Source organism: Gobio gobio (assembly GCF_949357685.1).
Source record: "Gobio gobio genome assembly, chromosome: 1".
Classification (NCBI taxonomy): domain Eukaryota; kingdom Metazoa; phylum Chordata; class Actinopteri; order Cypriniformes; family Gobionidae; genus Gobio; species Gobio gobio.
This window is the reverse complement of record NC_137097.1, coordinates 76,442,398-76,456,880: the sequence shown is the minus strand read 5'-3', so window position 1 is coordinate 76,456,880 and position 14,483 is coordinate 76,442,398. Positions and strand designations below refer to the sequence as shown.

Below are 14,483 nucleotides of genomic sequence, written 5' to 3'. Positions count from 1 at the left end.
TATATATTTGAACTGGAAACAAGTAAGATACCAAGTAAGAAAAGCATTTTTTCAGTGATAATGTTTGCTTATTCACACACTATGGTACAATAGCAGCTTACCTGTCTTTCACAGTGAGAGCATAAGTCTCTTCACAACTGGGTCCTGGCTCTCTTTATGACACTAAATGAAATTTGTTACATTTATTTCTCACCACAAATATCCCCTTTTTACAAAGCTTTCAAATCAAGTCAAGTAATGCTGAATTGCTGAATCATCAGGTCATTCATTATCTCAGGGCATTTTTCATTGAGCAGGGCTCTTCAATACTATTAGTTCTTCTGAATGACAATCCTACCTGCCCATTATGGTGTGTTGGGCTCATGACTGGAGCTTGGTAACGTTACTGGGCCTTGCTCTTCACTGTTAGCAGCAAACCGGACAAGAGGCGGCTGCTGCTGAAGAGCTACAAGAAAAAGTTTGATACATGAACGTGGTTTGCAGACAACGTTGTTTTGCACGGTCGCTAGCATCTTGCACTGCTCCTAACTACCTTAACGTTAGCTTACTTACCGGCCTCGTCGTCTTCATTTGTTTTTTTTGAGGAAAAATGTGCTCAGCTTAGAATATTTGGCCGCGTCAGTTTCCAAAGCTTTCTTCTTTTTTATTCTGGCCTTTTCAGCGCCGCCTTTGCGCTTCCTATCGACTTTTTTATTTTGAGCAACTTGCAAGGTGCGCTGTCATTCTGTGCTTGGCCCCTAATCATTTGGAATGTTTAGATTTGGAATATTTAAATAAAAACAATAATTCATATGATGGTTGAACATTTAAATAAAAACAATAATTCATATGATGGTTGAACACATTTAACTAAGAACAATAATTCATATGATGGTTGAACATTTAAATAAGAACAATAATTCATATGAGATGAATTGACTCTCCATATGACTGAAGTTGGTGAAAGTCACTTTCCCTGCGGCAGCCTCTGATTGGTCTCCGTGATTGTGTTGGTTGAGCTGCTTGTTGTTCGCAATATTGGCATTGACAAATTTATCCAGCGATCCTCTCAGTGACTTCTGAAATTCTTCTTTCTTTTTAATTCTTTTCCTTTTCTCACCACCGACTCGTGTTTACGGAATCGGTCGGCCGCGACCACGCAGAACGTCATATCGAAATTTGAAAAATAACAATAATAATTTGCTGATTTTTTTTTTCACGTGGCCTTGATTATGCATTATTGAGAGATAGTAGGAATTGTATTTATTATCGATGTTGGGTGGAAAAACTGTAATAAAAAAATAGACAAACTTAAAAAAATGCAGGCCAGGTGCGAGGCCCTCTAGAGGCGCGAGGCCCTGTGCGGTCGCACACTTGGCACAACCCTTGCGATCAAGCTTGTCATAAAAAGTAAAGGAGCTTTGGAAAGAGTGATCTGAGCACACGGTCATGTTCACTCGTTCCGCAGAGAGGACAGGAAACCACCATCCTTGGACTCTGAAGAATTATGGGCAAACCAGGATTTTGGATCTACTGTGAAGTTTTTGTATGTATTTGTATGTCAGTAAGTTGATCAGTAAGGAATAATTGACGACGGGCCGTTCAATTATTAGAATAATAATGCACACCCGAGGTGGTGATGCGGTCACGACACGAAGCGGAACTGGAATGCGGTCAAGAGCTGCTGGAACTACGCTCGCTGTGCATCTCCCAGAAAATAATTGCACACCTCAGAATGTTCATCAGCCAATCAGATTCAAGCATTCGTAGTATAATTAATATTAATGTTTAATCAAACAAATTAATATTCATTTGTGTGTGTGTGTGTGTGTGTGTGTGTATGTTTCTTCCCCCCTCATGATCCAGAAGTTTTGGGAATGGAAATCTGCCACATATAAAACATATTTGGAAAATGCAAAGCTAACAGTAAATGGCACAATTTGTTATTTTGTTCTGAGGTGAAATCATAACCTCATCATGATATTAGTAACCCTAACTTACAAGAGAAATGACATTTTTAGTTTTTCAATTCCTCCTGGGGCTCTGAAGAATTTGTTTACATAAATTTACATCTGAATAATACAAGTTTCATAATCAATAGTGAATCTGTGACAATCTTGTAAATGTAAATGTATCAGTTTTGTATTTTTTTTTAAAAATGTGATGAAACTGTTCCACTGTTATCTGTGTTTGAAATGTTTTATGTATTGTATTGTTTTACAGACTGTATTTTGTCTTCCAAAATAAAACTGTAAATTTAACACTTTATTGAATGTTTTTTTATTGTAATAATCTGTAAAATTACAGTTTTTCTGCAGAATGTTTAGTACAGTCACTTTATTGAAGGTGTTTGATCATAATCTAGGAAAAATCAGTAAAATAACAGTTTAACACTGAATAAAAAATGATAAATGACTGGCAGCAAAGGCTGCCAAACAAAAAACGTAAAATTAAAGTAAAATATCTTAAAGCTCCACTGTGTGATATTTTCCCCCATCTAGCGGTGAAAAGGTTTATGACCAGCCAGTAAATATTAGTTTCTGTTCCTCCCAATTCCGATTTCGTTTTAGCTCCTACGGTGGCCGATTTAGTCCAAGATTAACATTTGCTTCCAGTTCGACCTCGTCCATTAGTGTTCCTTCAAGTGATGAGGTTACTTTAGAAAACTATTATAAACTTACGAGAATACTTCATTACTTGAAAGAAGTAAATATACATTAATGAGCACACATATGTTTGTATATATATTAAGTGTTTTTAGCTAAGAATGAACTAAAAAAGTTACACAGTGTAGCTTTAAATTTAAACAAGGAAAATAATCTGTAAAATAACTTTTAATGTAAATTTCTGTAAAATTATTGTTTTTGCACTTTATCAGAATTAAGATATTTTACTTTAATTTTATGGTTTTTGTTTGGCAGCCGCAGCTGACAGTCATTTACCTTCTTTTTACCATTTTTTTTTTTTTACAGTGAACACATCCAGCCTTTTCCCAGAGAGAGGAGAGGAGACGCACCAGCTCAACATCACTGACACTGTCTATCACTTACAGCCAATATTCATGGAGGAAATATACAGGCAAACGTTTGGACACCTTTCTGTTCTTTATTATGGTAATTTATTCATACTATGTTAGTGATGGGGATCAGAAACTGTTTGATTACACACATTCTTCAAAATATCTGCTTCTGTGCTCATCAGAAGAAAGAAACTCATACAGGATTAGAACGACATGAGGGCGAGTGAATGATGACAGAATTATCATTTGTGGGTGAACTGTCCCTTTAAGAACATTTCTGAGAAGATTTACACACACACACATAGATCACTGTAAAAGATGAAATCAGCTCGATCCAGACCTACAGGTGTAACGTTTACTGACTATTGACCGGTAAGATCCGCAGAGAGGAAAAACAACCACAACAGAAGAATGGAAAGAGTGTGTGAGTGAAGGTGGTTGTGAATGTGTGTAGATGTGTGTTAGTTACAGGATCAGAGAATGACACCGTTCCTCCGTCATAGTCCAGATCAACTCTCACACGATCAAGCTTCTGTTTAACACGAAAACCAGCCCCAGACAGTCTGTACGTCACACTCCAGACATCAGTGTTATAGAAAACACTTCCCTTCCTCTGGTTTGATGCTGTAGTTACTCCAAGACTCCAGCATTGACTCTCTTTAACCTCCACATCCCAGTGGTGTGTTCCTGAGTTAAAACCCTCTGAACCCAGAACACACTCATAACAGTCAAATCTCTCTGGATTATCAGGAAGCAGTTGTTTATACCCGATGTTTCTCACACTGGTCAGATCATCAGACAGGGCGAGGCGTGGATTTGCCGTGTTTGGATCCAGAATCACAGGAGCTGATGAGACACAATCAACAGCTGCTTTTATTCTGATCTTCATATAATGATCAAGAGTGAACCAATCACAGATTATTATGAATTATGACACTCGTCCTGATCAAACACATCAGACATTTTCCTCTGATCACTGTCAGTGTTTTTAGTTACACACTCATTTTTATCATCAGTGTTTAATGGCATCAGAGACAAACATTAAATGTGTGATTCAAACATTTGTGTCTCATCAAGAGAAACTGGTGTGTGTGTGTGTTTGTGTGTGTGTGTGTGAGAGTGTCTGTGTGTGTGTGTGTGTGTGTGTGTGTGTGTGTGTGTGTGTGTGTGTGTGTGTGTGTGTGTGTGTGAGAGTGTCTGTGTGTGTGTGTGTGTGTGTGTGTGTGTATGTGTGTGTGTGTGTGTGTGTGTGTGTGTGTGTGTGTGTGTGTGTGTGTGTGTGTGTCTGTGTGTGTGTGTGTGTGTGTGTGTGTGTGTGTGTGTGTGTGTGTGTGTGTGTGTGTGTGTGTGTGTGTGTGTGTGTGTGTGTGTGTGTGTGTCTGTGTGTGTGTGTGTGTGTGTGTGTGTGTGTGTAATACAGTTGTTTCTGTCAGTTGTGTTTGTGTCAGTTATGAATAATCAATCATGTTAATATTTTCAGATGTAATAAATCTCAGTGTAACTGAAGCAGGTTCTTCTGGTAAACACATCATTATCTGAACAGACCCTCATCATTGTGTTTCTGAAACATGGAAATATGAAAATTCATGAAGCACTTCTTCTAGAAACCCTTTCAAAATGGATTCAGGATTCATTAATTATTGAACAATTATTAAGTTCTCAAATATACCAATAACAACATCTTAAGAAGCATTTTCTCATCATATCCCTTATGGAAAGAAAATATGTTTCCATATATGTATGATCAATAGGGTGATATCAGCTAAATTGGGCCACTTTTTGGTAAATCGCTTGGGACAATAATACAATACCATATATGCCTTTTCCATGTGTTTTTATGATTATTAATCACTGTTTTTGATAATGTTGTGTTGAAATTATGTAAAAAAAATTATAATTAAAGCTGCGAGCAGCGATGACGGGCCCAAGCCGGTGGCACCGCCACCCCGGTGGCATCAGTTTAACTGTGCACGGCAGGCAATAGGCATTTAAAATGGGAAAACATAAAAGGACTATGTCAAAGTCATCTGAATTCACCACATTAACTGCAGCAGTTGGTGCTGCTATGACCACAAACCACAACAGCCACATCTATGAGATCAATTAAATTTATATGAATTTCATGTCAGATTATGTCAAAGGTCAAATTGGAATGAGTTCAGAATACCATTCGAATGCTGATGTTGTTTTATTCTAACACTTCTCTTCATGTGTTTTTGAGCTACCTTAGCTACCGTTTGTGCACCAATCTTATGCACCATAAAACATGCTTTCATTTCAATATGGGTGGTCCAATAAATTTCTTTTAATAAAAAATGTATAAATGGAGCCAAATCACAGAAACTGCAAAGATGATTTTAATATCAGTGTCAGGTAAGAGTAAGATGCGTGTCTACATTTTATGGAAGTTTATTATAAATAGCCACTTTTATAAAATCATGTGAAATTTATGTTTTAATACATTTATATTATATCAGTAAATAATTAATTTAAAGACATGTGCATCATACGTGATCTTGGCAAACACATCACATGACGTTTTTATTTCAAGTGATAGTTATTTGTGATAGCCTATATGAAAGGGTTAAATTATGATCAAGAGAGAAAGTCACACACACACACACACACACACACACACACACACACACACACACACACACACACACACACACACACACACACACACACACACACACACACACACAAACACAATGATAGAGTGAGAGTGAGGGGGAGGGGAAGGACTGAGAGAAAGGCACACACACAAACTCACAGGGTGAGAGAGAGACACCCCCCCCCCCCCCCCCACACACACACACAGATAGAGAGGGGGAAGGGGAAAGACAGGCAGATGGCATTCCATAGACTTAATGGTTTGTATACTGTACAAACTGTACATTCTATCCCCCTACACTACCCCTAAGCCTACATATCGCACACACACACACACACATACACACACACACACACACACACACACACACACACACTACCCCTAAACCTACCATCACAGAAAACATTCTGCATTTTTACATTTTTATTAAAAAATTGTTTAATATGCTGTTAAAGCTATTTTGATTTACGGGGACACATGAAATGTCTTCATAAACCATGATTATGTTGTAATAAACACCCCTCCACCTATATATGTTATATATATATTATGTTATATATACCATGATTATATCCCAAAATAATAAATGTTATATTTACCCATGGCCTTCCCTGTTATACAGAAATGTAATAGTTATCAAACCTTCCTTAACTGCATAAATAATAAATGAAATATAGATGAATCATCATTAAAGCTACAATTTTCTCTATTCCCGTTGTTCTTTGATGAACATTAATGACAGGCATCATCAGTGCTCCTGTCACTTTAAGAACAACCGCGGATCTCACGCGCGGTCCCGCGCATCTCATTTCCTCACAACTCTTTAAAGTTCATTTAAGAGGTTATTTAACTAATTTAAGACTGTAATATGAGAATACTCAAAATCCTCTGTGTTATTGTTTGTTCAAGAGCAAAAGAGAACTCGATGTGAGCAGGAAACTGACGCGAGTCTATCTATGCGTCGAGTGTGTGTGTGTGTGTGTGTGTGTGTGTGTGTCAGTGTCCCTTGATTAGCTGACATGAGACGCATCCACACAGATAGGACACTGACAGACACACACACACACACACACACACACACACACACACACACACACACACACACACACACACACACACACACACACACACCGCAGCATAGCCATACAGTTTAAGTTCACCCACACTATATATTAATAAAAAGGTTTACAGTGCAAATACTGTTGTTGCAAATACTGTGCATAAAATTTGAAAACATTTGCAAAAAACACCACTGTATCATTACATTTTTTTTTTAAACCTTTAAGTAACCATTTTTTAAACATCTATAAACATTACATTTACATAGATAGACGGACCAGATATTCCTAACACTTTGGGAATACTTTAGGGTTACTAGTTGTTTTGTAAACTGTCTATAAACATTATCTGGATGGTTATTGTAAAGTTGCAACCGATGACTATAATACCTTGTTAAATAGTTTAATAAACAGTACCAGTAAAACGTGGGCAGTACCAGTAAAACATGTAAACAGTACCAGTCAAACATGTGGGTTGTCCTGATACTGTACTTCAAAATGTAATAGTGTAAAAATTGCCACAGAATAAAGTAATTGTTCAAGATCTATTGGTAACTCATAAAAATAATGTCATATTTGCATAAACTGTCACTACCGTATATCCCGACACTAGCACATTAAGATAAGCTATGAAAAAAATCATGTTCCTCTGCCTCTTTCTGGTTAAATAATGTTTATAATAATTGTTAATATAGCATGCTATATTAACTATTCCAGGTTATTTATGCATAGCATAAATAATAGTTAGTATAGCATGCTATGCCACTTTCATCAAAACATATTACAAAGCTATAGCAATCTCATGTCATTCCGTCTGTTCGAAAAAAAAGTTGCACTAACTGTTCGTTACAAGCAGCATTTGCCGTCAGGCAGGTAACGATAGCTAACATAAACATATTTTTGCTAGCCTACCTGCTGCAAACTTACACTTTTTTTGTACAAGACAAGTAGAGCTATTTTATCCAGTGTAATTTATCACATACCACTATCTTGTTTTTTCTTATCCTCCTCTTCCTTTCTCTTTTTTCTTTTCTGGCTTCCTGAAGCATAAAATTCCGCTTCAAATCCGAAGATTTTGTATTTTGCCGCAGCAGAGATCGCGTTGTTGGCTGGCTGCTGTCAGCGACTTCTGAGAGGGGCCCCTTAAGGGGGATCCCGATAACAGTGTCATTGCACTTTACTGCATTGACTATCAATGGGGCGCTCACACAGTTTGTCGTTTCATTTTATTCTTAACCTGTCGCTGTCTTGGTGCCCCAGGCCAGCTCGAGGCCCCAAGCAATTGCTTGGTTTGCCTGCCTTGTCGCGACGGGCCTGCACACACACACACACACACACACACACACACACACACACACACACACACACACACACACACACACACACACACACACACACACACACACACACACACACACAGACAGGACACTGACACACACACACACACACACACACACACACACACACACACACACACAGGACATTGGCATATAGCGTGTTCTCTTGTGTCTTGTCGCGCTTGGAAGCATTTACATGAATAGGAGCGTGATCATGTAACGCTAAGCAAAAATGGATATAAAAACGGACGCTGCGTTATTTGCGTTAAATATTTTTAATGCGTTAAGCTTCCGTTTCACGTTGACCGAGTTTGGTGGAGATTGAATAAATCGCCTACGAGGAGAACGTAAAAACTCAGAAACTGAATTATACAAATATTCACGTTGAAACAAACTTTCTGTGAAAAAAGACACTTATAAACAGACACTTGTAGAAAATAATGTGAATTTTTTTTTTAATATAAATTTGAACTATGTCAGTAAATAATGAATTTAAAGACAAATGTGTCAAAAGTGATCTTTGCAAACACAGCACATGACCTTCTGTAAAGCACATGTATAGAAAACACACTCACACTCTGTTCTAAAAAAGAGTTCTGTCTGAATGAGTACATGAAATCACGGCTGTCAGGTGAAAAGAATTGTAACTCAAATGTCATTAACAAGCACACATACAGAGAAAGGGAGTTTCAAAAATAATACAACACTGCCACCTTGTGGTGATAGAGGGGAGGGCACACAAACAGCAAAAACATTATTAAACTTTGACATGTTGCCATGGCAACATTTTTTGAAATATTAGGAATCCATTCATATGTCTCTATCTGTCATGTTTTCACATTATACTGATGAAGTTTGAAGTCAATCAGGTGAAAATAAGATGGGGATTCAAAGCATTTTTGAAAGTGACACACTTCCTGCTGCCAGTTGGTGGCGCTTTAACTTTGACTCACAAAAGTCATATCCATGTGATCGGCTTCCTACAACAAACACACAGCTGAAGTTTCATCCAAATCATTCAATGTTTGCACAAGTTATTACACACTTCCTGTTTCCCTTTTCTCGCCATAAATTCGTTGCTTCGCCACGGCCAAACCGTTTGAGTTATCAAAAATCCGCTCGCAATTTAGCATCCTCTGTGTCTTGACTTCATGCTGACCGAGTTTGGCACTGATTGAAACAATGGCCTCGGAGGAGTATATTAAATTCCAGAGCATGTGTTTTCAGAACAACCCATATTAGCTCACTTCCTGTTGGGCTGACACGTAACTTAGAGCACGAAAGTTGTTTGGCCCAATGAGGTCTATATGTGTACCGAGTTTCATACATGTACGTGCAAGTGTGTTTGATATATAGACCAAGTTTTCAGACCCCACTTTAGGGGGCGCTGTCGAGTCCCCCTGCCACGCCCGGGTACCAGCTTCAGCCCGGCTCTGATGGCCGCGCATTCCGATGTGTGTGCTAAGTTTCAAGAGTTTTTGAGCATGGTAAGAGCCCCAAAAGTGCCCGAGAAGTCGATAAAATAATAATAATAATTAAAGCTGCGAGCAGCGATGACGGGCCCAAGCCGGTGGCACCGCCACCCCGGTGGCATCAGTTTAACTGTGCACGGCAGGCAATAGGCATTTAAAATGGGAAAACATAAAAGGACTATGTCAAAGTCATCTGAATTCACCACATTAACTGCAGCTGTTGGTGCTGCTATGACCACAAACCACAACAGCCACATCTATGAGATCAATTAAATTTATATGAATTTCATGTCAGATTATGTCAAAGGTCAAATTGGAATGAGTTCAGAATACCATTCGAATGCTGATGTTGTTTTATTCTAACACTTCTCTTCATGTGTTTTTGAGCTACCTTAGCTACCGTTTGTGCACCAATCTTATGACCATAAAACATGCTTTAATTTCAATATGGGTGGTCCAATAAATTTTTTTTAATAAAAAATGTATAAATGGAGCCAAATCACAGAAACTGCAAAGATGATTTTAATATCAGTGTCAGGTAAGAGTAAGATGCGTGTCTACATTTATTGGAAGTTTATTATAAATAGCCACTTTTATAAAATCATGTGAAATTTATGTTTTAATACATTTATATTATATCAGTAAATAATTAATTTAAAGATATGTGCATGATACGTGATCTTGGCAAACACATCACATGACGTTTTTATTTCAAGTGATAGTTATTTGTGATAGCCTATATGAAAGGGTTAAATTATGATCATCAAGAGAGAAAGTCACACACACACACACACACACACACACACACACACACACACACACACACACACACACACACACACACACGTTTGTTTTTGTGAAATGTGAGGACATTCCATAGGCGTAATGGTTTTTATACCGTACAAACCGTATTTTCTATCCCCTTACACTGCCCCTAAACCTACCCATCACACACACACACACACACACACACACACACACACACACACACACACACACACACACACACACACACACACACACACACACACACACACACTGCCCCTGTCCCTGTCCCTAAACCTAACCCTCACAGGAGACTGTGCAGTTCACTTTCTGTGAAAAAAAACCTTGTTCTGTATGATTTATAAGCATTTTGAAAAGTGAGGACATGGGGAACGTCCTCATATTTCACCCTCTTTTTGTAATACCTATGTCATTATACACATTTGTGTCCTGATATTTCACAAAAACATGCCCACACACACACACACACAATGATAGAGTGAGAGTGAGGGGGAGGGGAAGGACTGAGAGAAAGGCACATACACAAACTCACAGGGTGAGAGAGAGACCCCCCCCCCCCCCCCCCACACACACACACAGAGATAGAGAGGGGGAAGGGGAAAGACAGGCAGATGGCATTCCATAGACTTAATGGTTTGTATACTGTACAAACTGTACATTCTATCCCCCTACACTACCCCTAAGCCTACATATCGCACACACACACACACACACACACACACTACCCCTAAACCTACCATCACAGAAAACATTCTGCATTTTTACATTTTTATTAAAAAATTGTTTAGTATGCTGTTAAAGCTATTTTGATTTACGGGGACACATGAAATGTCTTCATAAACCATGATTATGTTGTAATAAACACCCCTCCAACACACCCATTTCTGAGGCTTTGCCCATTTCCACTGACTGACATCTCTGATGTGTGTGTTGAGTTTCAAGCAATTTCAAGCATGCTAAGAGAAATTATACAAATATTCACGTTCAAACCAAAATATCTGACTTCCTGTTGGTCAGAGCTAATGACTGTAAAGTAAAAAATTAACTAATTAATCACATTTTTTTCTGTAATTAATCACGATTAATCGCAAGTTTTTAATATTTTAAGTTTGTAATATTTTGATATTGTAATAATTTCAGTTACTCTCCAAATTAATTTAGAAACAATTTAAAGACAGCATATTGTAAATATGTGTTGTATTGTCATTTTTTATGAATGAAGACCAGTATCACTGATACTAAATTCTCTATGAAACATTAATGACGTTACATTACAGTATAACTGAAAGCTCCCAATTTCAACATTTATTAGTCTTTAAAAAACAACTTTTAATTTAAGTGAACTTAAAAAAATCTTTACATAAACCCAAAATAATAAATGTTATATTTACCCATGGCCTTCCCTGTTATACAGAAATGTAATAGTTATCAAACCTTCCTTAACTGCATAAATAATAAATGAAATATAGATGAATCATCATTAAAGCTACAATTTTCTCTGTTCCCGTTGTTCTTTGATGAACATTAATGACAGGCATCATCAGTGCTCCTGTCACTTTAAGAACAACCGCGGATCTCACGCGCGGTCCCGCGCATCTCATTTCCTCACAACTCTTTAAAGTTCATTTAAGACGTTATTTAACTAATTTAAGACAGTATGAGAATACTCAAAATCCTCTGTGTTATTGTTTGTTCAACAGCAAAAGAGAACTCGATGTGAGCAGGAAACTGACGCGAGTCTATCTATGCGTCGAGTGTGTGTGTGTTTGTGTGTGTGTGTGTGTGTGTGTCAGTGTCCCTTGATTAGCTGACATGAGACGCATCCACACAGACAGGACACTGACACACACACACACACACACACACACACACACAGACAGGACACACACACACACACACACACACACACACACACACAGACAGGACACTGACACACACACACACACACACACAGACAGGACACTGGCATACAGCGCGCGCTCTTGTGTCTTGTCGCGCTTGGAAGCATTTACATGAATAGGAGCGTGATCATGTAACGCTAAGCAAAAATGGATATAAAAACGGACGCTGTGTTATTTGCGTTAAATATTTTTAATGCGTTAAGCTTCCGTTTCACGTTGACCGAGTTTGGTGGAGATTGAATAAATCACCTACGAGGAGAACGTAAAAACTTAGACCCTGAATTATACAAATATTCACGTTTAAACAAAAACTTTCTGTGAAAAAAGACACTTATAAACAGACACTTGTAGAAAATAATGTGAATTTTTTTTTTTAAATAAATTTGAACTATGTCAGTATGAATTTAAAGACAAATGTGTCAAAAGTGATCTTTGCAAACACAGCACATGACCTTCTGTAAAGCACATGTATAGAAAACACACTCACACTCCTGTTTTAAAAAAAGAGTTCTGTCTGAATGAGTACATGAAATCACGGCTGTCAGGTGAAAAGAATTGTAACTCAAATGTCATTTAGAAAATGAGTCCTGTACTGATATAGTGTCATAGTTCATGTCCACATTAACCACTACGTTGTAATACAATACCCATGTCATCATACACATTTGTGTCCTCATAAATCACATAAGCAAGCACAGAGAGAGAGAGAGAGAGAGAGAGAGAAAGGGAGTTTCAAAAATAATACAACACTGCCCCCTTTTGGTGATAGAGGGGAGGGCACACAAACAGTCAAAAACATTATTAAACTTTGACATGTTGCCATGGCAGCATTATTTGAAATATCAGGAATTCATTCATATGTCTCTATCTGTCATGTTTTCACATTATACTGATGAAGTTTGAAGTCAATCGTGTGAAAATAAGATGGTGATTCAAAGCATTTTTGAAAGTGACACACTTCCTGCTGCCAGTTGGTGGCGCTATAACTTTGACTCACAAAAGTCATATCCATGTGATCGGCCTCTTACAACGAACACACAGCTGAAGTTTCATCCAAATCAGTCAATGTTTGCACAAGTTATTACACACTTCCTGTTTACCTTTTCTCGCCATAAATTCGTTGCTTCGCCACGGCCAAACCGTTTAAGATATCAAAAATCCGTTCGCAATTTAGCATCCTCTGTGTCTTGACTTCATGCTGACCGAGTTTGGCACTGATTGAAACAATGGCCTCGGAGGAGTATATTAAATTCCAGAGCATGTGTTTTCAGAACAACCCATATTAGCTCACTTCCTGTTGGGCTGACACGTAACTTAGAGCACGAAAGTTGTTTGGCCCGATGAGGTCTATATGTGTACCGAGTTTCATACATGTACGTGCAAGTGTGTTTGATATATAGACCAAGTTTTCAGACACCACTTTAGGGGGCGCTGTCGAGCCCCCCTGCCACGCCCGGGTACCAGCTTCAGCCCGGCTCTGATGGCCGCGCATTCCGATGTGTGTGCAAAGTTTCAAGAGTTTTTGAGCATGGTAAGGGCCCCAAAAGTGCCCGAGAAGTCGATAAAATAATAATAATAATAATTAAAGCTGCGAGCAGCGATGACGGGCTCAAGCCGGTGGCACCGCCACGCCGGTGGCATCAGTTTAACTGTGCACTGCAGGCAATAGGCATTTAAAATGGGAAAACATAAAAGGACTATGTCAAATTTATCTGAATTCACCACATTAACTGCAGCAGTTGGTGCTGCTATGACCACAACAGCCACATCTATGAGATCAAATAAATTTAAATTAATTTCATGTCAGATGATGTCAAAGGTCAAATTGGAATGAGTTCACAATACCATTCAAATGTTGTATTATTGTAACACTTCTCTTCATATGCATATCAGGGTGTCCGCGGGGTCTTGAAAAGTATTAAAAGTTGATAAATTAATTTTTGGAAAATTAAGGCCCTTAAAAGGTATTAAAAATTCTTAATCACGATTTTATGAGGTATTACTTTTTGTTCAAGCTTTGTCAAAAGAGTTTGACTCCAAAAAGTATTCATGAATATATTTATTTTCATCCCCATAACTATATAAAAAAAAAAACCAGTTTGCTCGGTCAGTGAGATCAGCTTGGGGCGCGCGCACCGTCTACGGGTGACGTCACATATTTTGCGAAATGCGCGGTTAGGTGATGTGTCGCCCTCCACACATTGCGAAACAGACTCCGAAATGGGGAAATGTAAATTTGCGGACTCCTGGTTGGAGAAGGATGAGTTTAAACAATGGCCGCAGGGTTTTTCTATGGTTTTTCCTGCATAGCGGCCGC

General features: G+C 38.3%; 1 protein-coding gene across 1 annotated transcript in view; it reads right to left on the bottom strand.

Moving 5' to 3' along the window:
• Positions 1-3,066: 3,066 nt before the first annotated feature.
• The window catches only part of LOC307125461 (nuclear factor 7, ovary-like), a 34,277-nt gene continuing 22,860 nt past the window's right edge, over positions 3,067-14,483 (bottom strand). The window contains exon 7 of the mRNA XM_079815310.1: positions 3,067-3,844. Coding sequence (XP_079671436.1) covers positions 3,354-3,844 — 491 coding nt within the window. The 3' untranslated portion in view covers positions 3,067-3,353. The remainder of the gene's footprint in view (positions 3,845-14,483) is intronic.